Raw genomic sequence first — 18,652 nt, 5'->3', positions numbered from 1 at the left:
CATTACTAACAAAAATGCATACTTATTTGTGTCTCCCCCACAAGAATGGAGCCCAAGGGCTAGGACTTTGCCCTTCTTTCTCCTCTGCATCCCCAGCACCTGCATGGAAGCTCAACTCAAGCTTGGGGAATGATACCTTGCTGCCCCTACGAGTGCAGGTGTCACTCGTGTGCATCAGAAAGGCAGGACAGGTCTGGTGCAGACCTCCAGTGAGAGGGCTCAGAGCTGGGTGCCTCCTCCAGCTGTGTGCTGGGCAACTCCCCCCACCCAGCCCGAGTTCCTTCATCAGGAAAAGAAATCTCCACCTCACAAGGGGCGCTGTTGAGGTTTAAAGGGAAAATGAAAACTGAAAGCTTTTGAAATTAAAAAAAAAAAAAAAGCAAGACACGCACAATACTGTGAGTTGCATTTATTGCGGTACACTGGCACCTATCAGGGACCCTGGACACTGTCTAGCTGGCATCTGGGAGCCATGATGCTGGGTGCATACCCAACACCCTACCCTCCCAGCAGCAGCTCTCAGCATCCCTGGATGGCAGAGCAGCCAGGACTCCAGCGGATGACTGTCCCAGAGGGATCTGCAGTATCACAGGGGCCAAAGCTGTACACCTTTTGTTGGGCTTGCAGCATTTAAATTTTTTTCATTAGTTAACAACTTAAAAATAGGTCTATTTCACATAAAATCCTGAATTCCTGGCTTCTCTGGATTTCTGACATTAGACCTGCATTCCCACTTTATAGCAATTAGCCACAACTCAATAACAGTCACCAAGTTCAGGTGGGGATCTATGCTGTCAGTCCCCACCATACTCTGTTGTATCTCAAGGTACATCATCAACTCAATGGCCCAAATATTTCTCTGGTCACAAGGCAAAGTGTCTCTGTGTGGTCTTCAGGGACAGTACGAAAGTCAGTTGCACTACAAAGGCCTCACAAGTCAAAGGCCTACTTCATTCATTTATATGACCTACGTGACCTTAAGAGCATCTGAGTTGGAGATCTATGAACTACCCCAAATCCCTTTGATCCACAAAGAGCACCCCCTGGATGGATGGGTGCAGCACTTACTCTTCACACACCCCTTCATGCAGCTAAGAGGCAGAGCTGAGAGCAACAGTCAGACTTCCCAAGTCTGAACTCTTCTCAAAGATCTCAAGTTCCCTGAATCGGAAGCACTGGTAAGCAGGGTGGACACACCAGCCACTTGGCTGTACCAGAGGTTGCCGTGGAAGTCGCCAGACCCAAGCAAAGCTGTGCTGGAGCGCCCTCTGGTGGTCATGAGGCAGCTCTGCAGGCCACCATTGGATTCCAAGTGAGACCCAGCATCAACCACCATGGGCCCCAAAGCAGGCTCCCCACCAACCCTATGGGTGCCAAGTTTTTGACTTCCAATTATTTCCTTCCCCAAACCTTCCTGATCTCCATTCCACACCTCAGCCATTCTCCTGGGCACCCATCTCAGTCTCCAGGGGGGTTGGACCCCACCCAAGTTCTGTGGCCTCCATTTTTCACATCCCTGTGCCTGGCTCCAGGCTTGGCCCATGGCAGCCTCGAGGTGTTTTCAGGGGAAAACCCTACAGCAGAGGGGAGGTCAACCCAGCCTACAGGGTGAGCAGCACCGACCAGGTGGGTCTCTCAGAGAACAGGAAGCACGTGGGGGATGATGATGTCCCAAGAGCCGCAGGGGCCGGATGGCCAATCTTCATGAAAGGCTTGGGATCTGGACTTTTACATGAAGTACACCACGTTTTAAAGGTTGGCTCAAATGTATATACTACCCAGACCAAGAAAATGCACTGGCGGAGTGGGTCTGGGCCAGGGCCCAAAGTGGAGAGCTCTGCCGAGGCCCTGCAGCTGACAGAACCTTCAGGACGCTGGGCGGAAGCCACTGGTTTTCAAGGATTTGTTTATTTGAGTAGTTTGTAGCCGTCATCATATTTGATCCTGAGAGGCAAGCAAGGGAGAGAAGATTCTTGGACCCATTTCAGAGTCTGAGACACTGAGGCTGAAGTGGGCTTCTGGAAGGGTCACTAGTGAAGAGAACTCTGAGATATGTGAGGCTGAGTCGCAGGCAACAGCAGTCCCCAAGCCCACCCCACCTGGCCTGCCCCCTCCTAGCTGAGCCCTTCCTAGTCCCCTGGAGAGCCAACCACCCAACAGCAGCCCAGACGGTCAGACGGTGGCTCCTTGTGCCCCCACCCTCCATACACACAGCTCTAGGATAGGCAGCCGGGCAGAGCCATGCGGCTCTCCCTGCGTGCACAGTGCAGTGGCCCGCAAACCCCATGTGGGGTTCAGCTCCAAGCAGAAACACCTCCTGCAGCCTTGCCCATTATGGGCAGAGTGGAGGGTCCCTGGGTTGGCCAGGCGAGTGCCATGGCCAGCGTGGCAGCCTCACCAGTTGGCCTTCACTGCTTTGATGTCGCTGACGAGGTTCTGGGCCAGGCAGATGCCAAAGATCTGGAAGACAGAGGGCAGGTGAGGGAGGGGCCGACAGGAGGGCAGACTGCCCGGGACAGAGTGAGGTTGTGCAGGGCCACAGTGGTACCTGGAGAAGGGCGATGCCCACGAAGACCCCTGCCACAACAATCAGGTTGTCCTGTAGCCACTTTTCAAACTGGCCCACACAGCCTTTGGTGTGAATGAAGCCCTGCTGCTCCAGCTCCTGGGGACAAACGGGCACCAGGCTCGGCTCAGCCCACCCACTGCCACCAGGGGCCCCGCCTCAGTCCAATGTGCCAAGCTCAGCCTGGCCCAGGGCCTTATACCTTAGCGCCTGCCACCTGGAGCCCCACCGAAGGGCCTTCTCCTCCTTGGGGGTTTCAGCACAGACAGCTTCTCCTCTGAGGCCTTCCCTGACTGCCCTGCCCCAACCCCATTACCTCCCTCTTTTTCGCTTCTTCCTAGTACTTAGGTGAAACTGTCACACTGCTGTTCATATTTCCTTATCCCTGACTTCCTGTTTTCCTCCTCTACAGGAGCCCACTGCCTTGTTCCACAGTATCAAGCCCTCTGTGCCTCCTGGGGCTCGGCACTCCCCGCCGCCCCCCCGCCCCCGGAATCCCTAAGGCCTTTTGGCACATATGAGGGCCCCCCTTCTTATCCTAGTTTCCCCAGTTGCCCCCAGCCCTGTCCCCACCCCTCTCACCAGTTTGAGCCGGACGTCGTAGCCACACTGAGTGTTGAGGACATCTTCCTGAGGAGAAACACGCCAGGGAGCGACTCGGTAGGTGCACCCATGAGGCCTCAGGGGAAGCGGATGGAACCATGGATTCCGCCACGGCCACCGCTCCTTAAGGGAAGCTGGCTAGGACCCGAGCGCCTCTCCCCATCGCCAAGGCGCATGGCCGCAACACCAGCTTGAACGGCTTCCTTTTTAGGAGCCCTGCCTGCCCGTGTGTTGTAAGAATGGGAAGAAACCTGGCCCTCAGTGTCCCTGTGCCCTGGGACTGGAGGGATGTCACTGCAAGAAGCTTCTGCTCTTAAAGAAAACCATGCAAGTTTCAGAACTTTTCACCGCTGCCACCCCAGCATGGTGGGCCAAGAGAAGCAGCCCCCATCCAGCAGACCTCAACGCCACCCACCGACACAAACTCCCCACTCCCCAGCCCAGCAGAGCTACTACTACACATAAGAGGACTTCCCCGACATCGGTGGCCCCCAGAGCAGGGCTGAGGCGAGGCGGGTGGTGGGCTCGTTCCAGACTGCGCCTGCGCGCTGAGGCCCCGCCCCTCCGCACGGGGCCCCGCCCCTCGCCAAGGCGCACTCACCGCTGGGTCCCTGACGCAGCAGGAGAAGGGCACTCCGCAGCGCTCCCGGCTGGGGTTCAAGTCAGTGCAGTTGAAGTAGATATTGAGGTTCCAGTCGTTGGGCCCTCGGGCTCCGCAGCAAGACCACTAGGGGGTGGGAGGGGAGCCCGGGTGAGCCAGGCCCGCCCCAGGAGCCCCATCCTGTTTGGGGACAGGCCCAGGCTGGCTGGCAGTGGCCTGGAGACAGCCAGTCAGGTGGGAACCTCCCCACCGACAGGTCAAGCCTGGGCCCAGGGCCATCAGAGCAGCTCAAGGCTCCTGACCAGGTTAATGGGGACTGGGGGTAGTGGGAAGGGGCTCCTGAGCTTGTCCCCCTAGCCCAAGAGAGGCTGAGAAAAGGGAGTGGGCAAGGACGGTGGCCCAAGGACTGTGGCTTCCTCTAGGCCACCTTGAGGGTTGGGAGTTTCAATAAACTCTGCAGAGAGGCTGAAGGCCCCTATCTGTGCCTGGTCTTCCTACACTTGTCCCACAATTTTTACAAAAGACCTTATCTTTTCCTCTCTCCAGGGACAGGAGAGCAATCCTGTCACCCTCATGACCATCCCCCATCCCACTTCATAGATGCTGCTGTGGGCACCTGTATCCCCATGACCCCTATCCAAGACAATGGGCTGCTTCCTTAGGTGGGGCTGCAATGAAGCAAACAGCTCACAATCTAGTGGGGAGACAGGCAGCCTTAACTCACTGACACAGCACAGGCTGCCAAACAGCTGGCCCTCGAGGGACCAGCTCAGTGGCAGACACAGGTAGGCCCTGTGGACTGAATAGGGAGGCAGAGCCATGCAGCTCTGCCTGCCTCCTCTCTACTCAGCACCCCTGCTCCCGCTAGAGAACACTGGCTCCTCTCATCACATCCCTGCTCCTTCTCCTCCCCCAAGGCCAGCCCCTAGAGGCCTTCTCCTTCGCCGTACTTCCCCATTTCAGCCTCTACCACAATTTATAATGCTACACACACGTTTGTTTCTTTTGCTTGTTTATCATCTGTCTCTTCCCCCAAATCACTATCTGCACAAAGACAGGTCCTAGCTCTTTTTCCGGAGAAGGCAATGGCAACCCACTCCAGTACTCTTGCCTGGATAATCCCATGGACGGAGGAGCCTGGTAGGCTATAGTCCATGGGGTCGCGAAGAGTCGGACACAACTGAGTGACTTCACTTTCACTTTTCACTTTCATGCATTGGAGAAGGAAATGGCAACCCACTCCAGTGCTCTTGCCCGGAGAATCCCAGGGACGGCGGAGCCTGGTGGGCTGCCGTCTGTGGGGTCACACAGAGTCGGACACAACTGAAGCGACTTAGCAGCAGTAGCAGCTCTTTTTCACCCCTGAATCCCCAGCACCTAGCTCAGGACCCAGCACATAGGTGGTCCATCACAATTCTGCATTAAATGAACAAATAAGTCACATCCTAACCACCTGGCTCTTCATTTACTTCTGCCCTGGGTTGAGAGCTCCTCCAAACAGGCACCAGCTCTGGTTCACCTCTGGATCCCAGAGCAGTTCTTGGGGGAGATGGCATCAAAAGAGCATGGCTGTTTAAGTGGGTGCGACTATGAGTTTGTGTGACTAAGTGTGTGAGTGGGTGAGAACACGCAGGCGGAAGGTGTCTCAGAGTTCTTGAACTGTTCACTGACTGCTTCTTCTCAGGGGTTGGGTTTGCAAGCTTAAGGGCAGAGCTTCTGGGAGGTGGGGCGGGTCTCAAACCTGACTAAGAGGCCAAACAAATAATATAAATGAGAGAAGAGGGCCAACAGGTATACTAAAGTAGAGTGGCAGGGATGGTGGCAGAGAGCCTCTCTACCAGCAAAGGGGCAGTGGCAATGTAGCCCTGGCCGATACTGTGGGCCCAGCTTAGTAGAAGAAGAAATCGATATTTTTATGCCACAATTCCTCCTTTAAGTGTGTCCTAAACCTGTCCTAGGAGCTGCCAGTTTGCAGCCTCTGGCCTCTGCTCCGTGCCCATGCAGGGTTAGGCACATGTAGATCACCAAGGGCTGGCTTCCTTTCAGACAGGGGGACACCTGGCTCTCTTCCTTGGGGCTTGCCTGGTCTGGTAGGCAAGGGAACGGTCCCAGCACACAGGGAACTTGCTCCTTCATTCATCTGCTTGGCAGGTGCCTCCTGTATGTAGCTGGAGCTGGATGCCGGACTTACGTATTCCTGAGCAAAGTCAATGAGGTTCTGGAGGTCAATGTCGTCCCGATAGGCCTTGACATTGTTGTTGATGAAGAGGTTGAGCTGGTCTCGAATCCAGTCCTTGAAGACGAAGGCCAGGATCCCTGTTGCCAGCTCCAGGAAGAAGATGAGGCCAAGGAACACGGAGAACTGGCATGGGGGGCAGACCGACAGTAGGGGTCAGAGATACAGGGCCTGGGGTTGCCACTGAGTGGGGTTTCAACCTCCCTCATCCTGACTCAAGGCAGCCCAGAGTCTCCACCTTCTACCATATTAGTATTGATTTATGATGGAAAGATAGCGCTGTTCTTACCTACTCTATTGTCTTTGAGAAGCCACCCACCATACACAACTCCAGTTTCTTTGGTTCCGGAGGAGCCACTTCCATATAGAGGACGAGGCACGCATCAAGAGCCCACCAATCAAAGCACTACCTCTCCTGGGGCCACAGGGATTGGTCCAGAGGTGGCCAATCAGGATTAAGGAGATGCAATTAAAGAACTTTGGCAGAAAGTTCTGGGAAAGGAGAGACTCACTCAGCCTCCAGCAGAGTTCCTGGGAGGGCGGCTTGAAGCCAGTACCCCACCGCCCCCTCACCCCACCCGATTCCTGGACATCTGGGTCTGGAGCCAACCCAGAGGCACAGAGCTGAGAAACAGAGAGGCTAGGCCAAGTGACACTGTGGTGGCCCCTGGATCCAGTGGCACTGGCAGCTAACACATCCCTGGGGTTTCTTAATGGCCGTTTTCGCTTAGGGCCCAGGCCACTAGGTTTCAGTCACTTAAAACAGCTGCTGCTGCTGCTTAGTCGCTTCAGTCGTGTTCGACTCTGTGACCCTTAGGGACTGTAGCCTTCCAGGCTCCTCTGTCCATGGGACTCTCCAGGCAAGAATACTGGAGTGGGTTGCCATGCCCTCCTCCAGGGGATCTTCCCTACCCAGGGATTGAACCCGGGGCTTCTTTACCGCTGAACCACCAGGGAAGCCCCACTTACAACAGAGGATCCTATAAATGTATTAATAATACAAATCTGGTGACCACTGTTAAAATTACACAATAATAAAACTACCATTATTAAGCATGAACTATATGTAAGAAGTGGGTGGGAGGAGGTTGGGGTCCCCAGTGAATCTAGGTGGGAGGGCACTCACAAACTTGAGCAAGAAGGTGTTCTCCCGGAGGGCCCCAATGCAGCCGGCAAAGCCCAGCACGGACATGACGCCTCCAACCACCACAAACAGCCACACCGGGTCAAGGCCTCCCAGATCTGTCAGTGCCGAGATGTTGGAGAGAACGCCCTGTGCAGGGGGAGCAGAGGCAGGTGGGGGGGACTGGCCCTCCCACCATCTCAGCCCATAGCAGCCCTGCACCATATCCCACTGCCTTACCTTCTCACTCCAGGCCCAGAGACCGATGGCCAGGAACAGGGCCCCCAGCACCTGCAAGAATAGCAGCAAAGAGCTGAGGGCTGCGGCACCAGCATTCTTTCCCATCCCCAGCAGAGCCCCCTCCCCACTGGTGCTCAGGCTCTTCAGGAAGCCACGGGGAAGGGCTGTAAATGGGATCCAGGGTCTTTTCCATCTTTCTAAGACTGCATCTCAGTGTTTCTTCCCACAGGGCACAGCTTGGAACACTGAACCCTCCCCAGCCCTAAGAAGGGATCCCTTCTTGGAACTTCAGAATTGGAGCAGAGGAGGGCCAAACAGTCCCACCAAGCAGCAGTGACTGGTTCTTGAGCCTTTTCCCTCACCTCAGGCCTATGGTAGGGTTCCCGGCTCCTGGCATCCTCTCCAATATCCTCCCAAGTCTGGTCCTCCTGCTTCCCTGCAATTCGGTGACTGCCACCCTACTCCCATCCCACCCTTCCAACCTCCATCTGCCAGAGTACATCTTGGCAGCTCACAGCCAAAGACCCCTGAATGACCAGGAATCCCAGTGAAGAGCTAGATCAGCAGAGGGGCCCTGGGCTAGGCCTTCTAAACACCACCCACCATCCCACCTCATCTCTGTGCTAGGACGAGCCCTGGATATTCAGGGCAGCTGCCTGAACCCGAGCAGGACATCTAGTCTCAGAGGGAGAGCACCCCTCCTGCCCAAGCCCGAGGCCATGACCCTACCTCTTCAGACATCCATCTCCCACCTGCTTTCTCTACAGGCTCCCTCCCTGCCTCAGCGCAGAGCCTCAGTCAACTCCACCCCAGGCCAGCCACCTTTAGCACCCACCCCTTTCTGACCCCAGGCTCCTCTCACTGCTGCACTCTTTTTGAAGAAATATTTTTCTTTGCCTCCCCCACACTAGATCTGGGATGTGAAACCAAACCTTACTTCTCCTGCCTCATCCCATCTGACCCGCCCACGGCCTTTAGACAGGTGAATGATTACTACTTTCTCTTTTTCGAACCTCCCCATGGTTAATGCAATGCCATTCCTCCTCCAGCCCCTTCTCAGCCTCCCTCCTACAAGGCTCTGCTTCACTGGTGCCATGCACAAGGCCACCCCCTCCTCCACCAGGTTCCAACCTCAACCTCCCACCTACCCTTCTTCTTCTCAAACTCATCTTTCACCTCATCATGACACTGGCAATCTCCCAATCTCCACCCAAACCTCTCGCTGGCTCTAGAGCCTTTAGTCCATCTGCCTGCTGCAAAAGCCTCCGCATCCCAGGCTCCATTTCATGCACTGAAAACACATCAGTGAAAAGGGCACATGAGCTCTCAGCCTTCATGGAGTTTACACTCCAGTGGGGGAAACCCACAGTGAGCAAACAAGGTAGTTTCAGATACCAACAGAGCCTTTAAAGAAAATCAAAAAAGGATGATGTGATGGGAAGTGATGGGGTAGTTGCGGGGGGGGCGGAGCATGTTTCAGTTAGGGAGCATGGTGACATTTTAGCTGAGGCCTGAATGATGAAAAGGGGCATTGAAGAGAAAAGAATTCCAGGCAGTACTGAATTCCAGGTGGAAGTACTGAATTCCAGGCAGAAGAACTGAATTTCAGGCGGAAGTAATGACAAAGGCCCAGAGGTAAGATCATGGATGGTGGTGCAAGGGACAAACTGAAGACATCAAGCCAGACACCACAGGGTACTCTGGGCCAGTCCTGTCAATTCAGCCTGATAACTTCCCCTGAAACCTTCCTCAGCTTGTCCACCTGCCATCACCCCTCCTTTGCCCAAGCCCGCCTCCCTGGTCTCCTTGCCCATGGCAGTCAGGCAGATCTGCCTCTAATACAGAAGCTAAAACAAATCCATCCCCACTGCCCTCAACGTGAAACTCAAACTCTGCCCCAGCCCTGGGGCCTTTCACACTTGGGAGTCCCATCCTGGGGAAGCCTGGAACAAGCCTGGGTCTCTCATGCCTCTCCCGCCCTGACATTTGGCAGCCCCCTCTGCTCAGCGCTCTGCCTCACCTCCACCTACTGCCCACTGAGCTGTCCCCTTGGCCTTGCACTTACTGGCTGTGTGACTCTGGGTTAAGTGACTTAACCTCTCTGTGCCTGTTCCTTCACCTATAAAATGTAGATTATAATTAAAGTAACTGTGAGAATACAGTAGGTTATAATCCATGTCATCTGCCTAACAGCCCTGAGAAGCAGGCTTCATCATCCCCCCCTCCCTGTCAGGAAAGCTGAGGCCCAGAGAGAAGTGACTTGCCCACTGTCTCACAGCTAGGCCTGAGACAACCAGAGCCCCAGACTTTCCCACCAGACCAGCTCTCACACATGGCCCACACTCTCGAGGCTGTGGCACTGCAGGGGCCAAAGGACACCCACACTGCCGGAGCAGCTTGTGGGCAGAGGGCAGTGCCACTGATTCCTGCTAAACAAAACTGAGTGGGCCTGACATTCTGACCCAAGGCAGCAGGAGTAGAGACTGAAGAGTCAGCAAGTAGCCTCGGAGAGATGGGATGGGGGAGGGAGAAGGGAAAGATGACTTGGCAGCCCCAGGGGTACGGATTCCGCCCTGGGAGGGGCACCAGCAGTTCCCTTCTCCAGATAGGGACAGCCTGGCCCTGACACCTCGATTTGCTCAGCTGTGGAATGTTGAATTCTGTTCCCCAAGGCCAGCTCTCCCGGCCTTTCATTAGGGAATATCCCCCTGTCCTCGGCCGAGAACTAGGGCGACTAGCCCTCCTTGCCTGCAAGCCTCTTAATTTGGGGATGGGAGTTTGACCTATTCCCGCCCCTCCCCCGCCTCTTTGTAGGAGCTTGAGGCGAAGCGGTAGGCCCAGGTACTGGAGCGGTAAAAGGGTTGGAGAGGGAATCCAGCCCTTCGCGGAGGCTTTCCTCCCTACCAGCAAAAACCAGAGGTGGGGCTCCGCAGACCCCTTACACCTCAGGGTAAGCGAGGGAGAGGGGCGACCCGCACCAAGCAGGGCCGCGGGGTCTTCACCCAAACACCTCCCATTTCTCCGCTGAGCCCTGAAAAGACCCCGGAAGACTACCCCTCCCCATCCTACTACCGCAGTGGCTGGGACCCGCCGCCTGCAATCCAGACCTCTAATTCCCTCAGGTGCTCCAGAGGGTGGGCGTGGAGGTGGGAAGGGGAGGAAGAAGTTGGGGGACGGTCCCAAGGCCTTGTGGCAAAGAGTGTCTCCCCCTAGTAGGGGACTGAGCCTCCTCCTTCCGCCACCCCAGCACAGGGCCCAGAACCCACCCCGCGCTCACCCAGAAGACGATGTTGAAGCCAAACAGGAAGTATTTCCCGCAGCAGCCGACCTCGGGTTCCTGGAAGTGCTGGTGCTTGCCGGGCATGGTGAGTGGCCGCACGCCGGCCCGGCAACCGGGCCCGGAGGCTGGGCCCAGCCCTCCGCGGGCCGCCCTGGGCTAGAGCCGCCCGGGGCCTAGCCCGGCGGCTGCTGCTTCATGGCCGCGGCCACACAGAGAGCCCGTCGGGCCCCGCCCGCCCCGCAGGGACCGCCCCCGGTGCCCGAACAGCCCCGGCTCGGTCCACTCAGAGCCCCTCCTCTATGCCTGATTCCGCCCCGCCCCTAGGCTCCGCCCCTAGCTCCCCTCAGTCCCCTTTGGAGCCCCGCCTCTGGGTCTGGCTCCGCCCCCCCGCTCCCCTCCGGGCCCCTCCCCCACACAGGCACACCACCCCAAGTCCAGGCCCCTCCCCACAGTCCGACTTAGCCCCCTCGGAGCCCCGCCTCTAGGCCTGACTCCGCCCCTTACGCTGGCTGCTGCAGCGTCCTTCAAGCCCACTTCAGATTATTGCTGAAAGCTCCGCAGGTCGCAGGCACGAAAGACCCCCAGTTCCCCCAACACCACAAGGATCAGTACCAGCGCCACCCCAATCCCCGGCCTTGCGGTCAGTGCCCATCCCTGAAGAGTAGTAACGACCGCGTTGGTGAGCGAACAGAAAATAGTTATATGGATGGTGTTTTTTAGCACAAGTGCAGGACGTTTTATTCCAGGGGAGTCGAATCAGATGTGCTTCTCACTCGGAAATTCAGTTCTGTCTCTACTGGTTCAAACTCAGACGTGATGACACCTGGGTCTTGTGAGGGCTGCGCCTGCTGCTCCCTGCCCCTTCAGTTTTTCCAGGGGGCATATATCGCAGCCCCCAGTTCAAACCCCTTTGGTGGTTGAAGCACTGCCCTGCACCGTCTAAGCCCTCTTCCCCATACCAGCGTCTACCTTGATCAGGCTCCTTGCTACCTAAGGGGTCTCACATGAACCCTCTCAAGGCAGGTCTGGAGCAGACCAACGTGTAGGGGGCGAATTTTAGAGTCCTCTTTAAAAATAATTCCAATTTTGGGCTTCCCTGCGGGCTCAGTGATAAAGAATCCTCCTGCCAATGCAGGAGACCCAGGTTCGAGCCCTGATCTGGGAAGATCCTACATACCACGGAGCAACTAAGTTCGTGCACCACAACTATTGAGCCTGTGCTCTAGAGCCCCAGAGCTGCAACCACTGAGGCTGGCGCGCCTTGGAGCCCATACTCCACAAGGAAGCCACCACAGTGAGAAGCCTGTGCCCCGCAACCAGAGAGTAGCCCCCGCTCTCTACAACTAGAGAAAAACCCACGCAGCAACAAGGATCCAGCACAGCCAAAATAAATAAATACTTTAAAAATTTTTCAAAAATTCCAGTTTTGTTTAAAGTATTTATTTATAAGAGGAACAGAAAGGGGCTTAAGCTTCACCTTCCGGTTAATCCACCTCTGGCAGAGCCACAGTAAGGCCTGATCACCTCTCCTGGGCCAGGCCCTCATCAACCCCACCCCCTACTCTAGGGACCCACACACAGCTGGCCGAGAGAAGGTGTGGGATAAAGCATAGGCTCCAAGGCTAACAAATCTGATGAGAGGCAACCCATAAAAGTTTTTAAAGCAGAGTGATCACTCAGAGCCCCCACTCCTGTCCCTGAGCTCCAGCTCTGTCAGTGGCCTTGAACGCCCCTCCCCCAAATAGAAGAGACTGGCCTTCAGAACACCTAACTTCTTTCCCCAAGGTGGGGGGCATGGAGTTAGTCCTGAATCCTAGGATTCTCTCCTGTTCTCTTCCTGCTTGCCGTCCCACCTCCTCTACCAATGTCTCACCTCACCACACTACCCAACCCAGACCCCCCAGGGATAAAAAGCCCAGGGTTTTCTCCACCTTTCCACTGCCCTGGGCCCTCAAGTTGGCTACTCACCCCAAGGCCTTAGCCCCAGGATAGGGGAGAAACATGGCATCTGCCCTCAGCCCAGCCCAGCCCTCTTGAGAAATAAATACACACAGCAATGGGAGGCTCAGGGTCCTCTCACACCACAAATTTGTTCTTGGCTAAGGAGTTGCTCTTGGTGGCTGTGTCTGCGTGGGCCTGGTACCCAATGATGGTCTTTGTGGAGAGGCCCAGGCGCTCTTTGTAGACACGCCTGGGAGGTAAGTGGGAGAGGAAAGCAGACAGGCAGTCAGCAGCGGGTCCTGCAGTTAACCTGGGACCATGGGTCCTATGCCCAGAGCCCCTACCCTGGTTCCAGCCACAGTAACTCCTGTTGTGTGCGTCTTACCCCTGTGGAAACCCAAAATGTGACTAATGCAAAAGAAAAGAGGTCTGCAAGAAACAGTTGGAAATCTAGACTCCACGCCCTTTGCACAAGTTGCGGAAGAAAGAAGGGAGAGACAGCATGGAGTATTCTGGAGGTCTCCCTTGCAGGCCAAGCCATTCCCCGTCCACCTTCTCCGCTAGAGGAGGCCCAGCCCCCACTCTGTGCCAGAGATACCCCTCACCCAATGTGCAGCACGCCCTCCTGGTTCTCTGCCTCCCGTGTCCACACAGCAATCTTGTCCCCCTTGGCGCGGATGTTGATGACGGCCCCACACACTTCCCGGCTGTGCTCCCCAAAGCTCTCCCCGATGAGACACAGCAGCTGGACCCGAAAAGGAGGAGGAGGAGGCCTCCTGGTGAGCACAGAGGCTGCCCCCACCATCCTTGAGACCACTGCCACCACACCAGCCCAGCCTCTTCCCTTGGGAACCCTGCCCACCCAGCCTCCCGCCCAACCCCCCACTCACTGTCTCCAGCCACAGGTGGTCCAGCTCAGGGTGACGCTGCTGCCTGGTGAGGCTGACCAGCCAGCGGCCACCCCGCTTATTCCTGCTGTCTTCCCACATGGGCTTAATGCCATCCTGGGAGGCAGGTATGCCAATCAGCCACCTCCCTTTGTTCGAAGGGAAGTGAGTGCCTGGCCACCTCCCCAGGTCCTGCTCCAGCCCCTCCACAGACTAGATCTTCTGTCTTCACCCTTCAGTACAAGCAGGGTCAGCCCTGCAGACCCTCCTGTGTGCTCCCATGGGCCCTAAGCCTCAATATAGGTCACCTCACGTAGCCCTGCATAGATGTGTGTCTCCTTTGCTGAGCCAAGATCATTGAGATGAGAGTTCAGAGGGGGGTGATTAAAGGAAGCATCTGGGGCAACCCCAGTGTGGCCAGGGACAGACAGCCCAGGCTCGCTGGGCACAAGTCACTTAGGGAAATCTGCAAACATGGACGTCAGGGCCCCACTGCCCAGCCCCTCCAAGGACAAGCCTGGACATTGACGAGTGTCCTCAGGCACTCCTGATGCATTCCCAAGTTAAAGAGCCAGGCCAGAAACCTAGACCCCTTCGTTGCTCCCCTTTGTTCCCCCCTCCCCTGTTCTTCAAGATGGGGCTCAGTTCTGACACTCTGCCCCAGCTTTCCTTGGCTCCAAGGAAGGCTGTCCTTAGTACCCCACTGTCAAACCTCCTGTGAGGGAGGAAGCTTGGAAGAAATCAGCCCCACTGTGTCCCGGGGAGTGGGGGAAGCCGAGCTTACCTTGAACAGGGCGTAGTCACAACCGGAAGACAGCTTACTGGCCAGCTGGATATTATTATATATCCTGGAGAGAGACCCCCACCCCAGGCTGAAAGTCCAAGCTTTTTAGGGCCTGGTTTCAACTGGCCTCAGATCCCTCAACTTCTTACCCCACTGCTTTCCACCCACCTTCCAGCCTCCAAGCCTTAGCTCATACTGATGCCCCCTGTCAAAAAATTCCATCCACATCTACCCAGACCCTCAAATTCCCACCTTCTCACCCACCCCTAGGGTTTGTGAAGCGCCTTGCAGGCCCCCTCACAGGATCACCACAGACACTGAAACAGCTTGAAACTCATTCAGTAGCTGAGACAAGTTCAGAGGGGGAAGGAACTCGCCCAGGGTCACAAGGCACAGAGCAGCAGAGTCACGGTCCACTCCTCGCTTCTCCTACTTCCCAGGCTTTCTCCCTGAGTCCCAGCAAGGCTTGGGGGCAGGGGCTGTGACCCAGCCCAAACTCCCCGTCACTTCCCTGCAGAGCCCACCAAGCCCCAGCCCCCAGGAGATGCTGCAAGACCGCAGGAAGGGCTGGGAAGACAGCCGTAGGCAGCAGGTCCCTGGAGGCATGGGGTCTGGGAAAGATCCCCAGCTAAGGCCCCCTGACCTCAGCCCCCTCCATGAGGGACAGACACTCACGCCCAGAAGTCCTCCACGGTGTTGAACTTGGTGACCCGATGCAGGTTGTTCTGCCAGGCTCGGCTGCGGTCGTTCTTGAAGAACCACAGAGCCCACCTGGGGGGTGGGGGAGGGGGCAGGAGGAAGCAAAGTGCACCCACCTGCCCTCCCCACCCCACCCCACCCCACCTCCACAGCAGTAGGTTGGCCGGGAAGTCCTGCTCCTTCCTGAGCCAATAGGGAGGTAGGGTTTGTAGCACCGACCCCCACAATAAGGTGATGGGGAGAGTGATCCTGAGAGGCTGGGGGACCAGTGAGGGCCTTTAACCCGGAATCTCAGCTGGATTGAGGCTGAAAGGGCCAGCAGGGCCCAAGTCTTAGGGCAGCTCTGGCCTTGCCCAGATGAGGAAGTGAGGTCAAAGCCAAGGGTAGGGCCTGCCCTACCTGCTGAGCAGCGGGTGGAAGTCCAGCCTGCCCTCCTCCGGGGCCTTCCTCAGAACCTCCTCTCCCATGCACGACCCCGCGGCTGCCGCCTCCTCCTCTTTCTCCTCCTTTTGGATTCCATCCTCAGCCTCTTCAGCCTGACCAAGGAGAGGAGTCAAGCTGGGCGGTGAGCCCCGGCCCTCACTGCCCAAGGGGGCAAGGTGAGTGGACTTACAGGGCGGGCAGCAGCCATTCTGCAGCCTGGGCTCTACGGGCACCCAGCCATCCGAGGGGGCCTCCAGCCGCCCGGCCTTAAACCCACCATCGCCCCGCCCCACTCACCCAGGGCAGGCGACTGGGAGGAGCCAGCGTGGGGTGGGGGGGTGGGGTTTTCCGAGGAGGCGGGGCCTATACTACTAGTTCCATCAGCAAGCATTCAGTGAGCACCTTCTGCATGCAGCCTGGGGTCTGGGAACACAGCTGTGACCAGGCAGACCTAGCCTCGGTTCACATGACACTGGTCATTTGGGGGCAAAGACAGGATGGCCGGGGTCAGTATTAGGGGTCTGCCCCTAGTGAAACCACATCCCACCAAGGGTAGACCCTGAATTTAAAGCGGATTGACCCAAACATGGCAGAAAGTGGAGGGGAGCAGGGCGGGGCCAGGTCAGAGACAATACACGCATGGTGGTGTCTCCCTTTAGGCTCTGCTGTCATTCACCCCCTCAATTTTTGCCACCAATGTCATTTGACATAGGCATGTATCTAGTCTCCGGAAGCTTCTGTGGGTTTTCTTTTCTATGTGATTATTTAGAAACAAGAAGCTTGTGTATTAGAAATCCACATTTTGAAATTTTAGGTTTGGCAACACTGGAGCCTCCTTCTCCCAATCTGTTGCAGTCAACACTGCTTTTTGGAAGAGCAAATGAGGATCCGCATGGACCCTGTGTCCCACTGCACTCACGCTTCTTCCCTCCTGTCCACCTGAGCATTCTCCACCTGCCCAGGGCGCACCTGTCCACAGCCGGAGTCACGTCCTCCCTGCCCCCACCTCAGCCAAGTACCTGAACCTCATTGAGTCTTAGCCTTCCTCTCTGTAAAATGGGAATATTAATGAAACACAGCTCAGAAGCTTGCTGTATTAAGTGATATAAAACAAGTCCACAGAACAAGGCCTGCTCAGTGGTCAACAGCGGTCAGCTGAGGGCCTCCCCAGGGTGGAGGAGGGACTGGGGAAGTGAGGGAGGGAAAGCTGGATATCCTTTCCCCGCCTTCTGAACAACAGCCTTTTCTGCAGGGGTTGAAACCTCCCCAAGTTTCTTAAGGTTTCTCACACTCCCCTTGGCCCAGCTCTGTAAGAGACTAGTGTCTTCCCCTCTGCCACACACAGGAGAGCCATGGGTGACAGTTAATATCTGTTCAACCCGCATCTCTAAGCTCCAGGTGGTGCTGCCAGGCCTGTGGGGGGCTGGGTGCTGGGAGGCAGTGAGGAGCAGATGAGTGGCCCCTGTGCTCTGGTCTATCAGGGGAGCAGACACCAGGTCATCTCACAAAGACCTGTGTCACAGCAAACGCAAGCCTCTGAAGGAAACGGATTCACAGGTGGGAGAAGACCAAGTCCATGATGTGAACTGGGGGCTCTAGAGCAGCCCTTCTCAAGAGCATGGATCAGAATCACCTGCAAGGCTTGCTAAATACTGACCGCTGCACTCTGCCTCTGAGGTGGCGCTAGTGGTAAAAAGCCCGCCTGCCAACGCAGGATATGTAAGAGATGTGAGTTCGATCCCTTGGTCAGGAAGATCTCCTGGAGGAGGGCATGGCAACTCACCCCAGCATTCTTACGTGGAGAATCCCATGGACAGAGGAGCCTAATAGGCTACAGTCCATGGGGTCGCAAAGAGTCAGACAGGACTGAAGTGACTTAGCACAAACAAATGAATACCTAGCTTGGGCTTGAGAACTGGCATTTCTAACAATGAGATGAGCTGATCAGGAACCTCATTTTGAGAACTACCAACTCAGAGGCAGTTCGCGGAAGAGGTGATGTTTGAGTGAGAGTTAATGAGCCAGGTGGAGAAGGGTATCTCTGGAAGTGGAAGCGGCATGTGCAGAGGCTCTAGGGCAAAGGGAACATGAGGTACTGGAGGGAGAGAATAAAGACCACTGCAGCTGACGCCTAAAGGGGAAAGGATGGTGAGTCTTGATGTTAGGAAAGAGGAGAGCCATTGGGTGCTTCAGGGGTTGGGGAGGTAATCAGATGGACTTTCTAGCAAGTTCTCTGGCTGCTGTGTAGGAAACAGACCCTGCTCAATTAAGAGTGAATGGAAGGAGGTCTATCTGGATGCAAACATGGTGATAAATGGGGCAGCTGGGAAGATGAGAGAATATGATGGATTTCAGAGATATTTAGAAGGAAGACTCAGTGGTGTTTGGTGGTGGATAGGCTCAGGAGGGCCTTCCCTGGTGGCTCAGATGGTAAAGAATCTGCCTGCAGTGTGGGAGATTCAGGTTTGACCCCTGGGTAGGGAAGATCCCCTGAAGGAGGGCATGGCAACCCACTCATTTTCTTGTCTGGAGAACTCCATGGATAGAGGAGCCTGGCAGGCTACAGTCCATGTGTCACAAGGAGTCAGACATGACTGAGCAACTAACACACACAAACACACAGGATCTGGAGGTGGGCATGGAGTCCCGGCTTCCTGTTGCTGTATAATAGACCACCCCAAACCCAGTGACTTAAAACTACAATAATCACTTATTTTGCTCACAGATCTGCAATTTGGGTAGCACTTGATAGGGATGGCCCATCTCTACTCCAAAGCCCTGTCGATTGGAGTGGCTCACAGGCTGGGACTGGAGCTGTCTGCTCACTCACAGCAGGGCAGTCTTTGCCGGCTCTCAGATGGAACCTCAGCTGGGGTGTCAACTGGGTTAGCTCTTTGTGGCCTCTCCATGTGACCCCTTGGCTTCCTCATGGCACAATGGCTGGGTTCCCAGGATGAGTGTCCCAAGAGGAGAGAGGCAGAAGCTGCCTATTTCTTAAAGCACCAGCCTGAAACCTGGCACAGCTTCACCACCGCTGTATTCTATCAGAGTCTCAGGGTCCATGTCCCAGGCACTGTTTTAGGCACTGAGGAACACGGATGTGAACAAAGTTTCTCTTTGCCCTGGAAGTTCCCAGGACTGAGCCCTTGGACCTCAGCTCTGCTCTGTCAACACTTGCCATTTCATGATCCCATTCAGTCATGAGCATTGGATGTCACATGTGCAGAACACCTGTGGCCTGGCATGAAATCCTGAAGAGTGCATCCAAC

At 56.0% G+C, this 18,652-nt stretch overlaps 2 protein-coding genes across 3 annotated transcripts; both read right to left on the bottom strand.

Moving 5' to 3' along the window:
• Window positions 1-1,889: 1,889 nt before the first annotated feature.
• On the bottom strand, window positions 1,890-10,859 carry TSPAN17 (tetraspanin 17). 2 transcript variants are annotated; one of them, XM_061150986.1, is made up of 9 exons: window positions 10,647-10,856; window positions 7,370-7,420; window positions 7,133-7,279; window positions 5,962-6,132; window positions 3,771-3,896; window positions 3,149-3,196; window positions 2,549-2,665; window positions 2,399-2,460; window positions 1,890-1,944 (listed from the first exon to the last, which is right to left on the bottom strand). In XM_061150986.1, the coding sequence occupies exons 1-9, from the start codon at window positions 10,731-10,733 to the stop codon at window positions 1,908-1,910; spliced, it is 846 nt and encodes a 281-aa protein (XP_061006969.1). In that variant the 5' UTR covers window positions 10,734-10,856; the 3' UTR covers window positions 1,890-1,907. The 2 variants fall into 2 exon arrangements, with proteins under 2 accessions (XP_061006969.1, XP_061006970.1); XM_061150987.1 differs by lacking the exon at window positions 7,133-7,279 and having other exon boundaries at window positions 10,647-10,859.
• A 1,721-nt stretch (window positions 10,860-12,580) lies between these two features.
• Window positions 12,581-15,440, bottom strand: EIF4E1B (eukaryotic translation initiation factor 4E family member 1B). The gene is made up of 6 exons (XM_061149336.1): window positions 15,360-15,440; window positions 14,937-15,032; window positions 14,262-14,325; window positions 13,481-13,594; window positions 13,196-13,335; window positions 12,581-12,840 (listed from the first exon to the last, which is right to left on the bottom strand). Exons 1-6 carry the CDS (start codon window positions 15,425-15,427, stop codon window positions 12,726-12,728), a joined length of 597 nt encoding a protein of 198 aa, XP_061005319.1. The 5' UTR covers window positions 15,428-15,440; the 3' UTR covers window positions 12,581-12,725.
• Window positions 15,441-18,652: the final 3,212 nt, after the last annotated feature.

This window comes from Dama dama, chromosome 9, assembly GCF_033118175.1.
Source record: "Dama dama isolate Ldn47 chromosome 9, ASM3311817v1, whole genome shotgun sequence".
NCBI lineage: Eukaryota > Metazoa > Chordata > Mammalia > Artiodactyla > Cervidae > Dama > Dama dama.
Note: the sequence above shows the minus strand (reverse complement) of the source record. Positions and strands in the feature narration are given on the sequence as shown.

What these genes read in the sequence shown, in the direction of transcription:
- EIF4E1B (XM_061149336.1), bottom strand. Translation starts at nt 15,427, where the DNA reads ATGGGAGAGGAGGTTCTGAGGAAGGCCCCGGAGGAGGGCAGGCTGGAC. An exon ending in GTGACTACGCCCTGTTCAAG is followed by an intron (nt 13,595 to 14,261) that starts GTAAGCTCGGCT and finishes CCTGCCTCCCAG; the next exon opens with GATGGCATTAAGCCCATGTG. An exon ending in GAGGGCGTGCTGCACATTGG is followed by an intron (nt 12,841 to 13,195) that starts GTGAGGGGTATC and finishes CTTACCTCCCAG; the next exon opens with GCGTGTCTACAAAGAGCGCC.
- TSPAN17 (XM_061150986.1), bottom strand. Translation starts at nt 10,733, where the DNA reads ATGCCCGGCAAGCACCAGCACTTCCAGGAACCCGAGGTCGGCTGCTGC. An exon ending in GCTGCGTCAGGGACCCAGCG is followed by an intron (nt 3,197 to 3,770) that starts GTGAGTGCGCCT and finishes GTTTCTCCTCAG; the next exon opens with GAAGATGTCCTCAACACTCA. An exon ending in TGGGCATCGCCCTTCTCCAG is followed by an intron (nt 2,461 to 2,548) that starts GTACCACTGTGG and finishes TCTGTCTTCCAG; the next exon opens with ATCTTTGGCATCTGCCTGGC.